The sequence below is a fragment of the Stenella coeruleoalba genome (assembly GCF_951394435.1).
Source record: "Stenella coeruleoalba genome assembly, chromosome: 6".
In the NCBI taxonomy this organism is placed as follows: Eukaryota; Metazoa; Chordata; class Mammalia; order Artiodactyla; family Delphinidae; genus Stenella; species Stenella coeruleoalba.
Window position 1 is genome coordinate 102,005,427 of NC_137151.1, and position 18,170 is coordinate 102,023,596.

An 18,170-nucleotide genomic window follows, 5' to 3' on the forward strand; every position below is an offset into this window, starting at 1 on the left:
ACTTATTGTGACGTCAAAGAATGCTCATTCAGTGTCAGTTTTCTACTGGGGCCTTCCTTGTACAGTATTTCTTTTTATCCACTGGATTTAAATTCTGGAGGTATAACAAACCTATATTCATGGGAAAATCCAGGATTTTGCTTACTGAGTACATCCTCTTAAGTTTTGAAAAAGAATACACTGAGTGTATTTTAAATTATAAATACATTTTCTAAGCAGAAATAACAGAAGCAGTATTCCATAGTATAGACTTTGCCTTTTAGCTCAGTCTGATCAGGTGAAAGCTATTTTCTTAGTAGAAGCCTGCTCTTTTGAATGTAGCAGAACACTTTTTTATATACTAATGGACAAGTCTTATTACTGTGATTAGGTGGTTTCCATTTGTTTTTCATTGTTAGCAGTCAAGGGCAGAGAAAGAGAATCACAGCATTCTCAACTAGAGATCACTGAGATACAAAATGTGATTTATTAAGGATCAAAAATTAGGATTAACCTAACCTGTATTAGGTTATTTCCCTCATTTTCATGACTTGGTATTCATAGAATATAATTATGATGTTATAATCACCATATATTAATGAGGTATATAAATGAGCTTACCAGATTAAAAGTTATATAACAATATTTCTGGGTTATTGGGATCACTAAAGATTGGTTAAAAATGAACATAGGATTCAGGAATTTAAAAATTGCCTACTTAAAAATATCTACTGTATCAATTTCTCATAAGGTTTTCTTCTAGGTTTTGATTTTGTTGTTTGTAATAGCCTTTAAGGCGAAGTATAATTTTAAGTGTGTCATCCCTTGAAAATCAGCACTTGCAATTTTATAGCATTATTGTGATAGTGCTAAGTGAACCCAAATCCTAATAAATGCTTTTCATACTGTCATGGTTTCACATGAACATCGGATCACTGTTTGTCCCAGACATGAGAGAGAAAGATCAAGGTTTTCTTTAACTCTTCCAAAGACCTCATTGCTGTACAGAAATAAGGCATGGTGCTCTCAAAAATTAAGAGAAACTAGTGGTACTTACCCAATTTCCTGGGTTTTATCCTTTGCTTTTCTAAACGCTGCTTCTGCTTTTGAAAAATGTCTTTTTCATTTCTCTCAAGGAAAGAGGTAACAACCCGTCTCCTTGACAGAAAAAATGAGAAGACAACTTCTCCACTTGATTGCGTTATTGTGATTGTGGCATGGTCCTGAACCCGTGAAATGCCAAAAATAATCAGTGAAGCCTTGTAAAACTCAGGGGAGAGGCTGGTGAGGGGTCTTGGAACAGAGCACATACATCTTTCTCAGTTCTCTCTCCTTATTAAAACTGGTGTCATTACTGAACATCAGGCCTAGTGTTTTTCTTAGCTTCTGCCTTTTGGGGGATGTTTTAAAAGAAGATAATAATAAAATTGTAAGCCCATCCCATAATTGTAGGCCAAGTGGAGTGCTCATTTTCACATTAGAATTTGTGCAATCTGGAGGGAAATTTGTTTAGTATTACTTGTGAGTTGGTGGATCAGATGAAAGCCAGTCAAGTGGAAGAGAGGACCGAGTGAAGTACGCGGGCTCCCCTGGTAATTGCGAAGCTGCAGGCGTTCCTCCAGTCAGTTAAGAGATTTCCCCAGCTCCTGTGTGCCAGGTGAAAATTTCCTCATTAAGGGGAATTTATTCCATTTCCTTTTATCATTTATTATTGAAGACTAAGTGTGAGTGGCGGAAACTTCAGAGATGACAGGGTAGGGTAGAATTTTAAACAACAACAACAAAATCTACATCGGAAGTCGAGGAGAAAGAGAGAGGCTTGTATTGTTTATAAAACGGGGAGAACACATGAGAGACTTCTCGCTGTAGAAGCTGAGCCATCCTGTCTAACCGTTAAAAGGTGATGTCAGAGCGTGTAAACGTCTGATCTTCTATTTTTAAGACGTTTTTCTGCCTCTAAAATTTCAGACTGTCATTTGGTGCTGCTAAGTAGGGAGAAACTGAAGATTATGAAAAGGCCAGGCTCACAGCTATTTGGGTTTCTTTGTTTAATTGTTTAGAATCTGTTATGCAATGATGAACGTGTAACCTTTGAAGAGTTTGCCCTTGAACTCTGAAAGCAAGGAAAGCTGGTAGGGGAAGGAAAATTTGTATACGTAGTATATTTTAGAGGACACGGTTCTGAAATATGGATTTAATGTGTTCATGTTCAAAGGAGTAAAGATAAACATACTAGTATACTCAAATACATATCGAATAACAGAAGGGTAATTTATTTATTATACGTATTTTAACACTGTGTTCTTTAGTGCAATATGTTCCATTCAGCTGAGCACATTTCTCTCTTGGTATAATGCTTCCTCGATTTACAATATAATATAAATGGAGCATTTCCTATTGAGGATTCTAAAATGGTTTTGAATTACAAATTCAGTGTTTATCTTTCTTTTAGTAATTATTCTGTTTTGAGTTTGTTCCAAATTAAGGTTTTCATTTTCCCTTGAAAAAAATAGAAATATTATAGCCCTGTCCCTAAAACAAGCTTTTACCTAGCTTGATATAAAAAAAAAAACCTCACTCTGGTGGGAATTCCTTTTAGCAGACAAAATGGGGGCACCTCAATATGGGCAGATAAAGATGAGAAGCATATATCTAAATCACATTGTTAAATGAGCTTTATGTTCATTTAAGATGATTCATCTTGTATTTGACTCTGAAGAGGTTTAACCTTATCTAAATCACTGGCGCAAAGCTAATGAATCATGTCTTCAAACTGTCTCTTCTCTTATTTTATTATAATGGAACTCAGAATAAAATTTTGTATCAGAACAAGTAGGGAATGAAGTGAATTTTCTTCTGTGTGTAATGACATGCCAGCCAACCTTGTGTTACGCAGAAACAGTGGAGAGAGTGAATGAGGGAAATAATGGAGAGCGGCCACCTACGTCCTGTCTCGGAGTTAGGGGTAACACACAGAATTAGGACCATGATCGACGTGGAAAGAACTCTAACTTGTCTGTGTCTTTGTAACTGCCATGGTGGATCAGAATCAACATCTCTTTTCTCAGGGAGGAGGATTGCAAAGTGCTTTGCACTATTTCATAAACATGTCTAAAGAGTAGAAATTAATAACCAGAGAAGCCATGAATGAAGTACTGTAGAAGATATATTACTTGGAACTTCATAGGAACATATCTACCCAATATTTGCATTCAAGTTGAAATAGATGAACATGAATATATTCATATGCCATTCCAATTTAATACACCCTAATTTTAAGATGTTTAAATATCATATCATGCTATTGATCTAGTTATTTGAATATCGAGTGAAAGTTAAATCAGTTTTTGGCTCACCAAGAAAATATTCTGAGAATCAGCTTGTGAGCTTAAAACATGCACTTTGTAGGACTAGCTTGAAGCATCTGTTTTAGAACTCTCACCTGAGCGGGTGCCTATGGAGAAGTAGTTTTCACCCCCATTCTGAAACTCTCATTCATTATTTTGTGTTACTGTTGCTTTTCTCAGCATCCCCTTTAAATAATGAAAACTCTCTGAGGTGGGGATGCTATGGGGAGCAATAATGATTGAGTTAGTCTTAGCTATTTCTTTGCCGTAGAGCTGAGCACAAAATTAATTCACTTTACTTTTGTATGCACAAGGCCAATTCTATCCATCAGCCTTCCTTTTTCTATTTTTTTTAATTTGTTTGTTGGTAAGAGTCCAATTTTATTTGGTGGGTGGAGGAGGAAGACTGTGTATATTTGCTGGAGATGTCTTTATATGCTCTACTGGACTCTTTTGGTGGAAAAGAATAAGAGGAATTATGCATATTTCAGCAATAGAAAAGACTGCATTGCTGAATGTGGACAAAACAAATGCAAATTTACTGCATCCCTAACAGAAATTTGAGGAATCTAAATGGTTTCTTTTTTTGTTTGTTTAATACCATTATTTATAATTTTTATTTAAAGCAATATAGCAGCCTTTGAAGAATTGACTGATCCTCCATATAATAAGAAATAAAAAATAAATCATTCAAAGCAAAAAAAAAAAAATCTCACCAGAAGAGTTAAAGATAAATATGTTACTTCTGGTTTCCTTTGGACTTGAAGAACTTGCATTTGTGCTAGTCCATAGTCATAATTATAGGTGTGATTGTTCTTTTCAAGGCATGTTTCTTATGTGTGTCCAGACCATTGCTGTTCAGCGTTAGCATTTAGTCATTTTAGTTAGTGTGGTTGTTGATATAGAAACATAATATAGGTTTTGCCTCAGATAGTTTTTTGCAAGAATAAAGAAATGTCTTACTGAAAATCTATTTATTTTTGCTTGTTTTTCCTTTTCCTGCCATCCCACAATGATGGGAAGATGCTCTGGCAGGTAGCTAAAAACATCTACAGGTAAGAATTGGCTCAGTGTCGTATGCACAGTGTTTCTCCACCTAACTCAAGCTTCGTACCTGTGTTTGTAATAAGATTGCAGATCACAGGGAAAATGTGTAGCCTTTCCTCGTACAGGTAAACATGATTTGAAACCATCCAGGAAACTCATGATTAAAAAAATACATCATCCAAAGTTTTAATTTAGGAAAATTGTTTATTTGTCAAACACTTGCACTTTGAGGCTGAATGCACACTTGCACATAAGCAGATGAGCAACTGGTTTAGGAATATAGTGTTGGCAAGGAGAGGAGAAACATGCCTTTATAAAACAAATAGCAACAACAACAAATCCTTCCTCTGCTTTTGTCTCAAACATTTTTTTTTTTGCTAAACTAAAGGCAAACACCATAAATTTGGGTGTTTCAAGAAGCTTAGAAGCTCAGCAGTCACCTGCTGGGTAAAGCCTTTCCAGACTTCCCCAGTAGAAGCTGGGAGCACTTCCTCACAGCACCTCTCACTGTGCTATCAGAGAAACGGCTATTTGTTTGCCTTCTTATATACTCTGATCTCCTTAAATGTAGAGATTTGATATTTTATCTCTCCATCAAAATACGTAGGACAGTGCTCTGATACACAGAGCACTTGTTCACTAAATGTTAAAGCACTAATGAAGGAAATGACAGTGAGTGTTGCCCCGCCTTCACCATCCACAATGTCCTACTAACTCTTTCCAACTACAAATCCTCAGTATGTTCCTATGCCTGCCACGATTGCTTCCTCACATTACTGTGAATGCAGTTGCCCTTGCCTTGTCAACTCCTTTCATCTGTATAAACCTGAGCGTACTTGATGCTTCTGTTCTCATCCCTCTATTGCCATAGTATTTCGCAAGTGCAGCCACTCATATTGTTGTCTACTTTCTCTGACCTCACATTGCACTACACAGCTTATCTCTTCACAAAATGTTTGGATCACTCTCTATCACTGCATTGCCTCAGATACTGTTTTGTGTCATCTTGAGCAGCACTGTCTAGTAGAAATTTCTGTGATGATAAAATATTCTGTAATCTGCACTGTCCAATATAGTAGGCACTAGTCTGTATGGCTATTGAGCACTTGAAATGTGACCAGTGAAGGTGTGGCTCTGAATAATCTAAGAACTTTTAAACTAATTAGCATCTAAATTTAAATAGTCATGTTTGGTTAGTGGCTACCATATTTGATAGGTAGCACAGTGCTTGGCACATAGTAAGTGACCAATAATACTTAATAGACTGTGTTCAGGAATTTGACAGGAAAATGTGTCGTTCTGAGAGAATGCTTATCAAATACTTGAGAAGACTGAGAAATCAAAATGGGAATAGGAAAAAAGAAATTAAATTCACTAGGAGAAATAATGGATTTGAGAGACAAGACAAAGTAGGCACCATAGAGAAAGTGAATTGATTAGGAAGACCTGTAGCTTCAGAAATCCAAACTAACACTGATATAAAAAAGCCAGAGAAGTAGCTATTAAATGTACCATCTTGCTTCTTCTGTAAACTCAGAATATGAGTTAATTAAATTAAGAAGATTGAAGGATAGAATGAACAAAATGCAGTAGGTTTAATTCAACTGCATTCTATTAGCAGAATTTCAATGAAAATGTTTTATTTATTATTAGATCTCTGGCAACACACTGTTATATTTTAATTTCATTGTATTGACTATCAAACTGTTACAACTGAATTTTATCATATTGACTATTGCTTGAAACAGGTTGGCCACAGCTATTTGGTTAGAGATGCTTTTATAGTAGTATTTAATTCTTCTGTAACTCGACGCTTTGCAAATTATTTTGTGTACATTTTGAATTCTAGTTATAAACTGATTTCAATAACTTCTTTGTCTTTTCTATAAAGTAATAAAACTCTAGGGTTACAGTTTCCTTCATTCATGTAATAAATATTTATTGAATGCTGTCTGTGAGCCAGACATGAGCTAAGCTTTGGGAATAATCTAGTAAATGAGCCAAACGTATTCTTTGCCCTCATGGAACTTGAATCTAGCAGGAAAAATGTCTGGCTGCTGAATAAAAGCTAACAAACATTAAAAATATCAGGAAATGATACATGCTAAACAGTATGATTCCAACTATGCCCCTATCTCCTGTAAAAGAGTCAGTTAAGAACCCAGAAAGATGTGTGTGAGTTAGGGCAGACTAAGAAGGCTTTGAGGATGAGCCCTGGCTTTAGCTGACCTATGAAGCTGGGAGCTGGAGAGAAGATGGGTGGGTGACAGGAATGTCAAAGGCATTACAGGTGAGAGAAATAACGTGAGTGGTGTCTACACTGTGGAAATGAGCATGGGGAAAGTGAGGAGACAAATCTGGCTTCAGTGGGAAATAATCATAAAATCACAGAACTATCTTCTCAACACAGACAGATATGCAACATGAGTAAATAGAGACAGTTTATGGAGAGGGTACCCAGTCTGATGCCATGTTGGGATGTGCAGATGAAGAAATTCTCAAAGCCCATAAAGACCTGGAACACAGGTCAGACACTGGAGAAGGGGCTAAGGATCTGGGAATCATCAACTAGTTATGTAGGATAACTAGTCATTATGAGCCAATGACAGTGACTAAATTTAGGAAGGGAGAGAAAGTAGCCGGATGTAAGCAGGTAACAGAGGATAGAGCCTTGGAGAAAAAAACCAGTAAATTATTGTTGTAATAAAGTAGGGTGAGAAGCAACTTATTGCCAGAGAAAAATATCTTTTTAAAGAATGGAACATCAAAAGGGACATATACTGAAAAACTGAGAAAATGAAAATTAAGAAAGACTCCTGGATTTAAGAGGTTCTGATTATTTTTGAAAGAGCAAATTCATTAGGACACTTGGTACAGAAGTCACTTTTCAGGAATTAAGAAGAGAAGAGGGTGCATAGGGTGTGAAAGTGGGAAACCACATGTTTGAGAAAGTCAGTATTGCAAATAGTAGACTTCCTAGAGGCTAGACCATTTAGTTGGTTATTCATGTATTTTTAAAAGGCAGGAGACCTAAGTATGTTGAAGTTGGAAAATAAGGAGCCTTTGGTGATTTTGAAAGTGAATAGTTCACTTCTTCTTATTGTGTTTGGTCTAAACTTGAATCCTCTTTTTCATTAAATTCTAGTGAGTCCGTTACAGAAGAAACCCTGAAAAAGGCAAAGGAGATTGGGTTCTCAGACAAGCAGATTTCAAAATGCCTCGGGCTGACTGAGGCGCAGACAAGGGAGCTGAGGTTAAAGAAAAACATTCATCCTTGGGTTAAACAGGTAAAGGAGAAAAGGAGTTTTTCTTTCTTCCCAGGATTTCTTGGGTGAAATGTAGGCACCAATTCATAGAGCCATTTTCAATAAAAAGGGGTGGAATTCGAAAGTGATTTTACTTTTTCAATTGATGCTCATGACGGCACTTATTTTATTCAGCACAGGATTGATTTATGCTTTAAAGGGGAAAGGAGGAAGGGACACTGGGATATAAAGGGAAGAGTGAGTACATGATTTTCTTGGCCTAAATGAAAAAAAAAAAAATCAAAATGACCTCTCCTCTACTTTTTGACCCACGTGCAAATATATCTGTAGTAAGAGAAATCCTTAGCATAATAGAAGGACTTGAAATGCCCTAGTGTAGTGACTGACCCTCTTGAAAAGAATAGTCATCTCTTTTGGCACTGACTTTTTACAGGGTAATACTTTATTTTAAGTGTCCCATCATTATGGTTCATTTAGTATTCATTGTGTTAGGGTTGGGCATAATGAGCTCATCTAGTATTCATGACAATCACACAAGAATTTTCATAGGTGTACTGTTGTGATTTTTTTTGGGTCTTTAGTAGAAGAGATGCTTTGGCTTAAAGTACCACCAGCTGATTTTTGTCCTTTAAAATCATTGGCTTTTCCCCATGTGCTCAGGGGGCACACACATAACCTTAGGTCTCAGGCTTGAGGCCGAATATTTTCTACTCAGCAATTATTATCTTTCTTCCTTCTCACTTGCCTTACATTAGTTTGCCCTGTCAGCGCCAAATTCTTGCTCACTAAGCTGAGCTCCTGGCCCTTGAGAGCTGAATTGATTCACTCTTTCCAAATATGTTCAATGAGATCTTGTCCCCTTCCCTTCTTCCTCATGCTTTGTGGTATTTATGTCATCCCATTGCTCAGTGCCATAGGTAACTTAAATCCTACGCATTAATTTGCAAACCAAAGACATCCTTATATATAGGTCATTTTGCTTTGATTTTAGGTTTTATTTGCAGTTGCTTTAGACAGCTGGTTGGGTAAGTTTTCCTGATAACCAGTTGACTATATGACCACCTTGTTGTGTTCCTGAGATGTACTATGTAATGATCGGTTGCTCTGGAATGCGTATTGTCATTCATTGCCCAAGTGATAGCTAAATTGTGTCATTATTTTTTTCTCCCCTCTCACTTTTAGCATTAGAAAGCAATTGGATTGTACATACCTTTTTCTTGTCTTTATATTTGATAGTAATGGACGTTAAAGGAATATGAATGCAGAACAGAAAAAAAATCCACAGCATCCTTGAAAAATAATTATAATAAGGGGAGTAAAAATCCCTATGTATGTAAGTATTTATTTATTTTATCTTGCAGATTGATACACTGGCTGCAGAATACCCATCAGTAACAAACTACCTCTATGTTACCTACAATGGTCAGGTAGGAACTGCCAAACTTCTATAATGCAGAAAGCTCTAGATTTAGTAAATGGTCCACATGGGGGAATATACGTTTTGTGTGTCTTTGGTTATCTAGTAATAAACAGTGACATCATGTGAGTTGAATGTGATGATATGTTTCTGTACCCAATCTTTTAAGAACTGCCCTAAGATGATGAAATCAAACAAGTGAAGAGATAAAGACAGTGGTTACATGATCATACAATTATGCTGTTTTCTCATGACTATCTAATTAAAAATATTGAATAATTTTTAGTGAATAAGTAGGGCTTGTATAACACTTTATACTTATGAGTTCCCAAAGACTAATAGAGGATGCTTATCAGCAAGAGGAAGAACGGGAAAGACACACTCAAAGACAGGACACAGTTTAAATAGAGGGAAGAATAATGTAATAATTTCCACATCTTAACTTTTTTTTCCCCTCAGGAGCATGATATCAATTTTGATGAACATGGAATGATGGTACTGGGCTGTGGTCCATATCACATTGGTAAAGTGATAACTTATATTTACAAAGGCTTTTTCAGTTTCATCCATGTTAATTCCATTCTAAGAACTATGTAAACCAAATGCTGTCATAATAAAAATTTTACAAATTAGGAAACAGAGGTTCAGAGACATGTAGCCCAACTTATACATCTATTAAGTGGTAGAAGTAGGACTCAAATGTGAGTCTCAACCACAGATTCCATCTTCTTTCATTTTATCATGTCATCCCTTTATCATTTTCATCCTCATGAACTAAATTGAGCCTCTTACTGGGGTTGGGGAATGAATTACACTTTGACTTTTTCTCTTCCCGCATAGTTTTTCACAAAGATCTATAGTTGCTCAAGAACTTTATACATCAGCCAGTAATTATATTTGTAGACCCATTGTCTGACCTAACATATGACTTGTGTTGACATTAGATGCAAAGAGCTCTTCTCTTTGGGGCACAGGAAGAGTATTACATAATTTAATTAAAACATTCTCACGAGAAATTGTTATATTTCTCCCAGTCACTTAAAACTGAATATTTAATAATGAATCAAGATCTATTACAGTTACAAAGTACATATTTAAATAGACAATGATGTTTCTTAATAAGTATATCTAACATTTTGTCTCTGCAAGGTGTTCTAATATGGAAATGATGAAATATATGATTTAAGTGTATGTGGTCTTGTTTTGTTACTTTAAGCATAGTTTATTATAGTTTTTACAATTAACTAAGTGCTCTAGGATATGGTAGTTTGCCAAGTTTTGGCCAGATCTTAAAGTAGGTCAAAAGTATTTATACCTTTGCCACTTCAGTTATCTTATGGCTACATGGTCTGGACGCCTTCACCAGGATCTACCCTTCTCTTCTCGAAACCTTTATGCAACAATTCTACATTACTTTAGGGCCTAGGAAAGATGAGCTGAGCTGATAATCAAGTGCATACTTAATTGATAGTGAGATTTAACATGCTACTATATTTGGACAACTTATTATTCCCATAAGGATTTTTAGGAGACAAAGTCCTAATGCAAAGGATTAGTACAAATCCCAGAACTTTCAGTTCTATGGCATCCCAGTAGAGGTGCTATTTTGAGGCATTTAGGCCATTATTATACTTCAAATTACTTCCTAGAAGGCCGCTCACTCTGCATGGGGTGGCCTTGCCAAGCTTAAAAGGATATGCTTGGAAAGACCAGGGCTTTCCAATCAATCAAGATATGTCAGAGCTGCAAGGCACCTCAGGGATCATTGGGTTTGGCCCTCAGACAACAGGGTAAGTGGAAGGACTGAAATAAGAACTCAAGTATTTTGATCTCGAACGTAACTACTTTTGTGTACTGAGGTCAATATGTTCACTTTGAGTTTCTTTTCAGTAAATGAGGTTTTTAAAATTATTATTACAGTTATCTCCCATTAACTTTCAGATTCTGAATGCTTTGAATATGGAGATTACCTCTTGCAGAATTTAGCATACAAAACAAGCCAACGTGTAGTAGTTTAATTAGTCCCTGTTTTTACTACTAATAATATAGTGTGCATAATAGATCTCACCTTTATATTTTGGAGTTTTAAAAATTGAATTGAAAGGGCATTAGCTCCCTTAGCCTGGACTGATTGGCAATATATTTCTGCTTCTCTTTGTGTGGTAACTTCAGGCTTCTCTTCCCCCCTTTCCCTAATCTCATGGTCTCTGCAGGCAGCAGCGTGGAATTTGATTGGTGTGCTGTCTCCAGTATCCGCACTCTGCGTCAACTTGGCAAGAAGACAGTGGTGGTGAACTGTAACCCCGAGACCGTGAGCACGGACTTTGATGAGTGTGACAAACTGTACTTTGAAGAGTTGTCTTTGGAGAGAATCCTAGACATCTACCATCAGGAGGTAAAAAAAAAAAAAAAGAGAGAAAAATATATGCAGTGCATACTTTATATATGTGTATTCATGTATGTAGATTTACATTACAATTCCCCTTAGGAGAAAGAGCTGCCGGTGTCTTCCATTGTCTAATTTCGTAGTGAAACTCTAAAGAGAATCACCTAGCCTTAGATTCTTGAGGCCCTGGCACAGAGTAATTATTTTTCATATAAAATTCACTTCTTCTTTCTAAGCATTCTAGCTCTCCTGAAAATTCTTCTTGGTAACATGTGCCCGATACATATTAATTAGCACAAGACAGCCCCAATAAATATTCTGCAAAATGATGTAATTGGTCATGTAGACATATGATATGCAGCCGAGTCTCTCTAGTTCACGTGCTGTTGCAGTTTAATGATGACCAGTTCTCAGAGGAGACAGTCAGTCGTTCACAGAGGACTGGTTAATTCTTTATGCTATCAGATGAAGCCAGTAGTCTTCAATTTAAAATCAGTGAGTTCATTCTGAATGATTTTGGTGCCTTTATAGCTTGCTCTTAAGTAGCTCTTCTATCTCCACTCCAATATTATTGAGTGTATCTTCACTGTGGATTTATATGATCCCAGGTCACTGTAAGTCTGTAGAACAAGTTAGCTTACAATTTAAAAAATACGTATTTGGGGCTTCCCTGGTGGCACAGTGGTTGAGAGTCCGCCTGCCGATGCAGGGGACGCAGGTTCATGCCCCGGTCCGGGAAGATCCCACATGCCACGGAGCGGCTGGGCCCGTGAGCCGTGGCCGCTGAGCCTGCGCGTCCGGAGCCTGTGCTCCACAACGGGAGAGGCCAAAACAGTGAGAGGCCTGCGTACTGCAAAATACAAAAAACCTACTTGAAAATTTTAGAGTGATGTCCAATAGTTGTGCCTTTTGATGTTATTGTAATTCATTTCCTACTACAGAGAATTATCCCTATGTACAAAATATGGTCACTTAAGGAAAAAAATATTCTAACTTGGAGCTGCAAGACTTAAATTGTTGACTTGAAAATTCATTTTTTTTGGCCAGTTATATAAATTCTCTGGGCTTCATCTTTTTTTTTGTTTATGAATCATATGAGTGTTTAAATGTTCTACATGCAGGTATTGTGAAGGCAACATGAGATTTGTAGTTGAGATCACATTGTCAAGTATAAAGTATTGTGCTAGAACAATGTAATGATTTTATTATTATGAAGAAAAATATAGACAAATTTAAAATTGATGTATCATCATGTTTTTCTATCAATATTTAGGCCTGGCCTACTAATATTGTAATATAATGAAACTGAACCATTAGGTAGAATATACACAATTTTTAGTTCTCTCTCTCACCTGATTTTTCTAATGATTTTTTAATTCATTTTAGACACATAAGTGGGGATCAAAACAAGTACATTCTGCAAATATTTCTTGAATACCTTTTAAAAATCAGGTTCAGCAGGATAGAGAGCTATAAAACCAGGTCCCTACATTTAAGACATTAAAATAAAACTGGAATCCATGATGCAATATGTGAAAAGTTACATAATTGTTTTAAAAATGTTAACAAGCATTACAAGCAATAGCAGCAGGCATTTTACACATAATTAATTATTTCCCCATGAAATGGTTTAAGGAAAGATGAAAAACTTCTACAACTGCCTTTGGATGCAGTTACATATGGATGATAATGAGGTCCTTTTACTATAACTGAATTCAGTATGATAGAAATAAATAAATTGGCCCTATTTGAAGCTAATTGGTTTTTATAGTGCTACTATATATAATAAGGTAATTGTAAATGTTATGTTGAAGAACATAAGAACAATATGCCATTGATGTATCCTTTAAACTACCCCACAAGAAATGTTATATATCATATGCACATATCATACACATATGTACATATATTTGTGTATGTGTTCCCTTGTTGTGTGTCTCCTCACAGCAGGCTTTACAAGCATTGTCCCTCATACCGGGTGTGCCTCAACCTTCGGAAGGCTGCCCTTTCGACCTCGGATGCCCCTAGAGATTCTGAAGGCACTGAGGCATTCAGCTGTAAATTTGCGTAAAATTGGAAGCACGTCTAAACTTATTTAAAAGCACACATTTGAGTCACTTAGAAGGGCAATAGGCTTTCCCAAGCATACATAGCTACGTGGGATGATAGAAAATATGATAGGTCCCTTGGTCCAGGTCTCTTGGTCTAGTTCAGGAGCAAGCCTGTTTCCATGGAATCAAAGAAGCACCTCTAAAGAAACCATTAAGGGGAAGTCAGAAAAGTGACGTGGCCTGTGAGTAAAGCAGGCTGCTTTGGAGGGAGGTCTTGATCAGAAGTTGAGTGAGAGGAGATACTAGAAATGCCAAAATCTCCTTCCCACTTGTTCTTTTTTTTTTTTTAAGAGAAAATGTTATAGCGATATATCCCTTTGGCTGCAGACATTTTTTTTTTAACTTTATAAAGAGCAACCCTTTAAACTGAAGTCATTAATTCCTTATGACTGTGCTCATAAGTTCTGCTCCCTGAGAAGAGATTTGCATTTTTATCTTTTATGTTTTGGTGTGTGAGTGTGGTACATATACACAATGGAATATTACTCAGCCATAAAAAGGAATGAAATTGGGTCATTTGTAGAGACGTGGATGGATCTAGAGACTGTCATACAGAGTGAAGTAAGTCAGAAAGAGAAAAACAAATATCATATATTAACGCATATATGTGAAACCTAGAAAAATGGTTCAGATGAACCAGTTTGCAGGGCAGAAGTTGAGACACAGATGTAGAGAACAAACGTGTGGACACCAAGGGGGGAAAGCTGCGGGGGTTGGGGGTGGGGGTGTGATGAATTGGGTGATTGGGATTGACTTGTATACACTGATGCGTATAAAATGGATGACTAATAAGAACCTGCTGTATAAAAAAATAAATTAAATACAATTCAAGTATTCAAAACAAACAAACAAAAATACCAGGCAACATATTTAACACCTTATGATGTCCCTGTCTGATTTGAGTCCTGATTATACAATTTTTCTTGCTTTTATGATGTATAATTTACTGGATCATACCCCATAGATATGTACTCTGCTTAATGATATAATTCTCCTATTTTTAACACCTAATACCATATGTATATGTAGACAATGGTACCTCTACTACAACTTGAGTTAAGTGAATGAAAGAGTGACAGACATTAATTAGTGACAGGCAAAACCCATCAGGTAATGCATCACTCTAAACCAGGATTGCGGTTCACTCCTAGCATTTGGTTTAATTGTAATTAAGTATAAGCTTAAGATTCTGTCTGAAATGTTAAAAATGTTTTACTAAAATGCAAATTACTAAAAAATAGTGCATGATCAACCTCACTGACAGAATATAAATAGTGGAGGCTTGTACATTAGAGATAATACATGAAATTACAAAAATCAAGGCTATTTTTTGATGAAGTAAATGCTATTTCTGTTAGTAAGACAAGTTTTCTTACATTGTATTCTGTCAATAATACAGCGTTTAATTTGTTTATAAAAATAAGGACTGACCAAAGAGATTAGTGTCTAAGGGAAATTGAGATGTTCTCAAATAAATTTGAAGAATTTTCTTTTCATTCCTCACTGCTAAAAATAAATTTCAGGTTAAAGATTATTTCAGAAATGTTTTTGTGCAGTGATACCTTAGCTTTGTGATACCAGGTTTAAAAAACTAAGAAACTAAGCTGGGTAAAAATACTACAAACAAATCTAGGTAACATCGGTAGAACTTTGGGACACTAATGGAATTACTTTAGGCCTAAAGTATTTGGAAATCCGGGAAACAAATCTGAATTTTAGAATATTTTATTTCAGAAAGTTACTTGAAACTATTTGTGTGATTGTATCAATATGTATGATAATAATTTATCTGTGTGGGATACCAGATTCTCTTCCCTAAGTCCCTACAAGTTCTGTGCTTGGAGTTGGGGCCAATTTAAGATAAAATTCTTCCACAAAACTCTCATCTATTAACTTCATCCCATAAATGTTCTCTTCTACTGAATTCTCTTTGCTGTACAGGCAAAACCTGCACAAACCATCACACCATTACTCTAAAACATTCCTATGGATATGATTTGTCTTCCAAATGATGGTCTTTATTTCTGGAGGTCAAAGACGAGAATAGGGTTTTGCAGTGAATGTTTTTCTATCTACCACTTTCCAAAAAGAGTGTTTTAGAAATTGCTCTTCTACTAACTTCTAACATTCACTACCTTTGAAACCAACCAGAAAAACAGGGTTAGCTTCAGATTCAAAGATTTGGTATATTAGGTAAGCATAACTGCTTTACAATACGTAGAATTGAGTTCAAGTAAGTCTGTATTTGCTAGATGAGAAAAATGGGCAAGTCATTTCACCTTCACCAAGCCTCAGTTTATTTAACTGCAAAATGGGGATAGTAATAACTGCCTCAAAGTGATACCATGACCATGAAAGTCAAAACATCGTCTAGGGTATACAGTAATGTACTTAGTAAATAGTAGCAGTGCATATTATTATTGTTTTTAAATGTGTTGCTTTATTGATAAAAATCAATTCCATAGAGTTATTTTTGAAAATATTGATATATTTATTACTTAGAGCCTTTTTATTCAACTGTAAGTACCTATTTAGTCCAATTGACTCTGATATTTGCTAACTGGCTACTTCTCCCTTAATTTTAGAATTTATTTTGAAGTCTTTCACATAAGAGACTTTTCTATATATTTAATTGAGGAATTCGTTTCTAGGCTTCTAAAATATTAATGCTGCTAATAAACTAAAAATAATAAGCAAATAAAAATACTATAGTTAAGAGAATAATATTTATTAAAGGTTTTGCAAAAAATGGATATTGAACATAAAAAATGATGATAAAAGCAGTTTAAGTGTACTTATAAATATGCAGAAATGTGGACTGTTATTTTCCATAATGTTTACAATGAATTTAAGCACTCAATTGCAGGGTGTTTGCTTAGGCAGTATGTAATTTCTCTTATCAGAGAGAAATGAGCTTCATCCCTTTAAAAAATATTTCAGAATAACTTCAAATAATGACAAAATACATTTGGCACATAGGTATTCCTTCAGCAACATTCATTAGTAGGTCATTAAAGCAAACACAAATTACGCCCAGATCAATGGCCTATCAGATATTGTAATATTTTCTAATATAAATAATAATGTCTTATAATGTAGTAACACCTTTAATGTTTATTATCTTATTTGATCTACATACATAGGAACCTTATGAAGTAGGCAGGTATTATCCTAATTTTACAGACAAGAAGATTGAACCTCAGGGAGAGTTTCACGGAGGGAACCAAGAAGAGGAGGGACTTAAGTCCAAACCCAATTCCCCACCATCCCTCTTTGGCTCACCCTCACCTCTATAGCACTAGTCTCAAGAACATTTGAGATTTGGTGGGCTTTTAAGAAAAAAATCTTGAAGTTTTGACTGCTCATAGGAGATTAAGTTTAACGATTCAGGGACTGCTTGTAAGGCAAATAGTAAGGAAATAGGAATTAAAATGAGTTCTGGGTACTGTAGACAGGTACCAAGCAGCAGTAAAGGAGGCAAGATGTCACAATGAGAGGTAGGATTTAGACTGGACTTTAGGGATGGTTAGAAAATTGATAAGGGAAAGGAGAAGGGAGAAAGGAAACAGGCAGGGAAAGATTACGTGGAGGTGAGAAAGCTTGCTGGTGGGAATGCATGAAGGTGGGGACAGTGGGTAGGTAGTTTTCCTGGGGCTGACAGCAGTGATCATAGATAAGATTGGAAAGTCTTGATGGCCCCAGTGGTAATGAGTTAACACTATATCCTTTAGGCAAAGGAAACCTTTGGAGAACTCCGAGTATAGGAGTAACTTGGTGAAGCAGTCTTTTGAATGATTAATCTGAATGTGAAGTGCTGGGGTGGAGAGGAACAGCAGAGGGGAATGTTAAAAGGAGAGATCTGTATCCGTTTAAGAAATTACAACAGTAGTTCAAGAATTAGTTGATTATAATGTAAAGTACAGGATGGAAATGTTCATTGACTTAATTTTCTTTTAATTGCCACACATGCAAATGTCACACATTTACATGCAGCTGTATGGAAGTCGTGCACGGTAATCACGTGGAGTTTTATGGGAGTCTTACATGGTTATCATGTGTAGTTAGTTGTATGGGAGTCTTACAAAGACTTTAGCAGGTAAGTGCCTGGAAAGTCAGGACTAAATCTGTTTACCTCTTTGTGGCATAACAATATATTCATTGATGGGAATAATGAAAATATCACAGTCGTGTTCCTTCAGCATTCTCAGGAGGGCAACAGAGGCAGTATTAACACAGTTGTTCATTATCCAGTGGCTGATGTCGAGGACATATTTTTCAGGCATGTGGTGGCTGTATCATATCAGTCGGGGGCCAGATTCCAAACAACCTGGCAGTCCCCCTGTACAAGAACGGTGTCAAGATCATGGGCACGAGCCCTCTGCAGATCGACAGGGCTGAGGATCGCTCCATCTTCTCAGCTGTCTTGGATGAGCTGAAGGTGTCTCAGGCACCATGGAAAGCTGTTAACACTTTGGTAAGGAGAGAAACACGAGTCTGTTTTTGATGTTCCATTTTGAAGAGTCATAACCTAAATGTTAACTACCGCAGATGCTAACTGCAGGGCAGAGAGAATGCACTATGCTCAGTGAATTTACTTTAAAGTTGCTGAATTTCCAT

The 18,170-nt window shown here is 36.2% G+C and overlaps 1 protein-coding gene across 1 annotated transcript in view; it reads left to right on the forward strand.

The window, feature by feature from the left end:
- Positions 1-18,170, forward strand: part of CPS1 (carbamoyl-phosphate synthase 1) — a 348,188-nt gene that overhangs the window by 292,053 nt on the left and 37,965 nt on the right. The window contains exons 32-36 of the mRNA XM_079924871.1: positions 7,519-7,660; positions 9,001-9,066; positions 9,516-9,579; positions 11,270-11,451; positions 17,833-18,027. Of these exons, the coding sequence (XP_079780997.1) occupies positions 7,519-7,660; positions 9,001-9,066; positions 9,516-9,579; positions 11,270-11,451; positions 17,833-18,027 (649 nt within the window). The remainder of the gene's footprint in view (positions 1-7,518; positions 7,661-9,000; positions 9,067-9,515; positions 9,580-11,269; positions 11,452-17,832; positions 18,028-18,170) is intronic.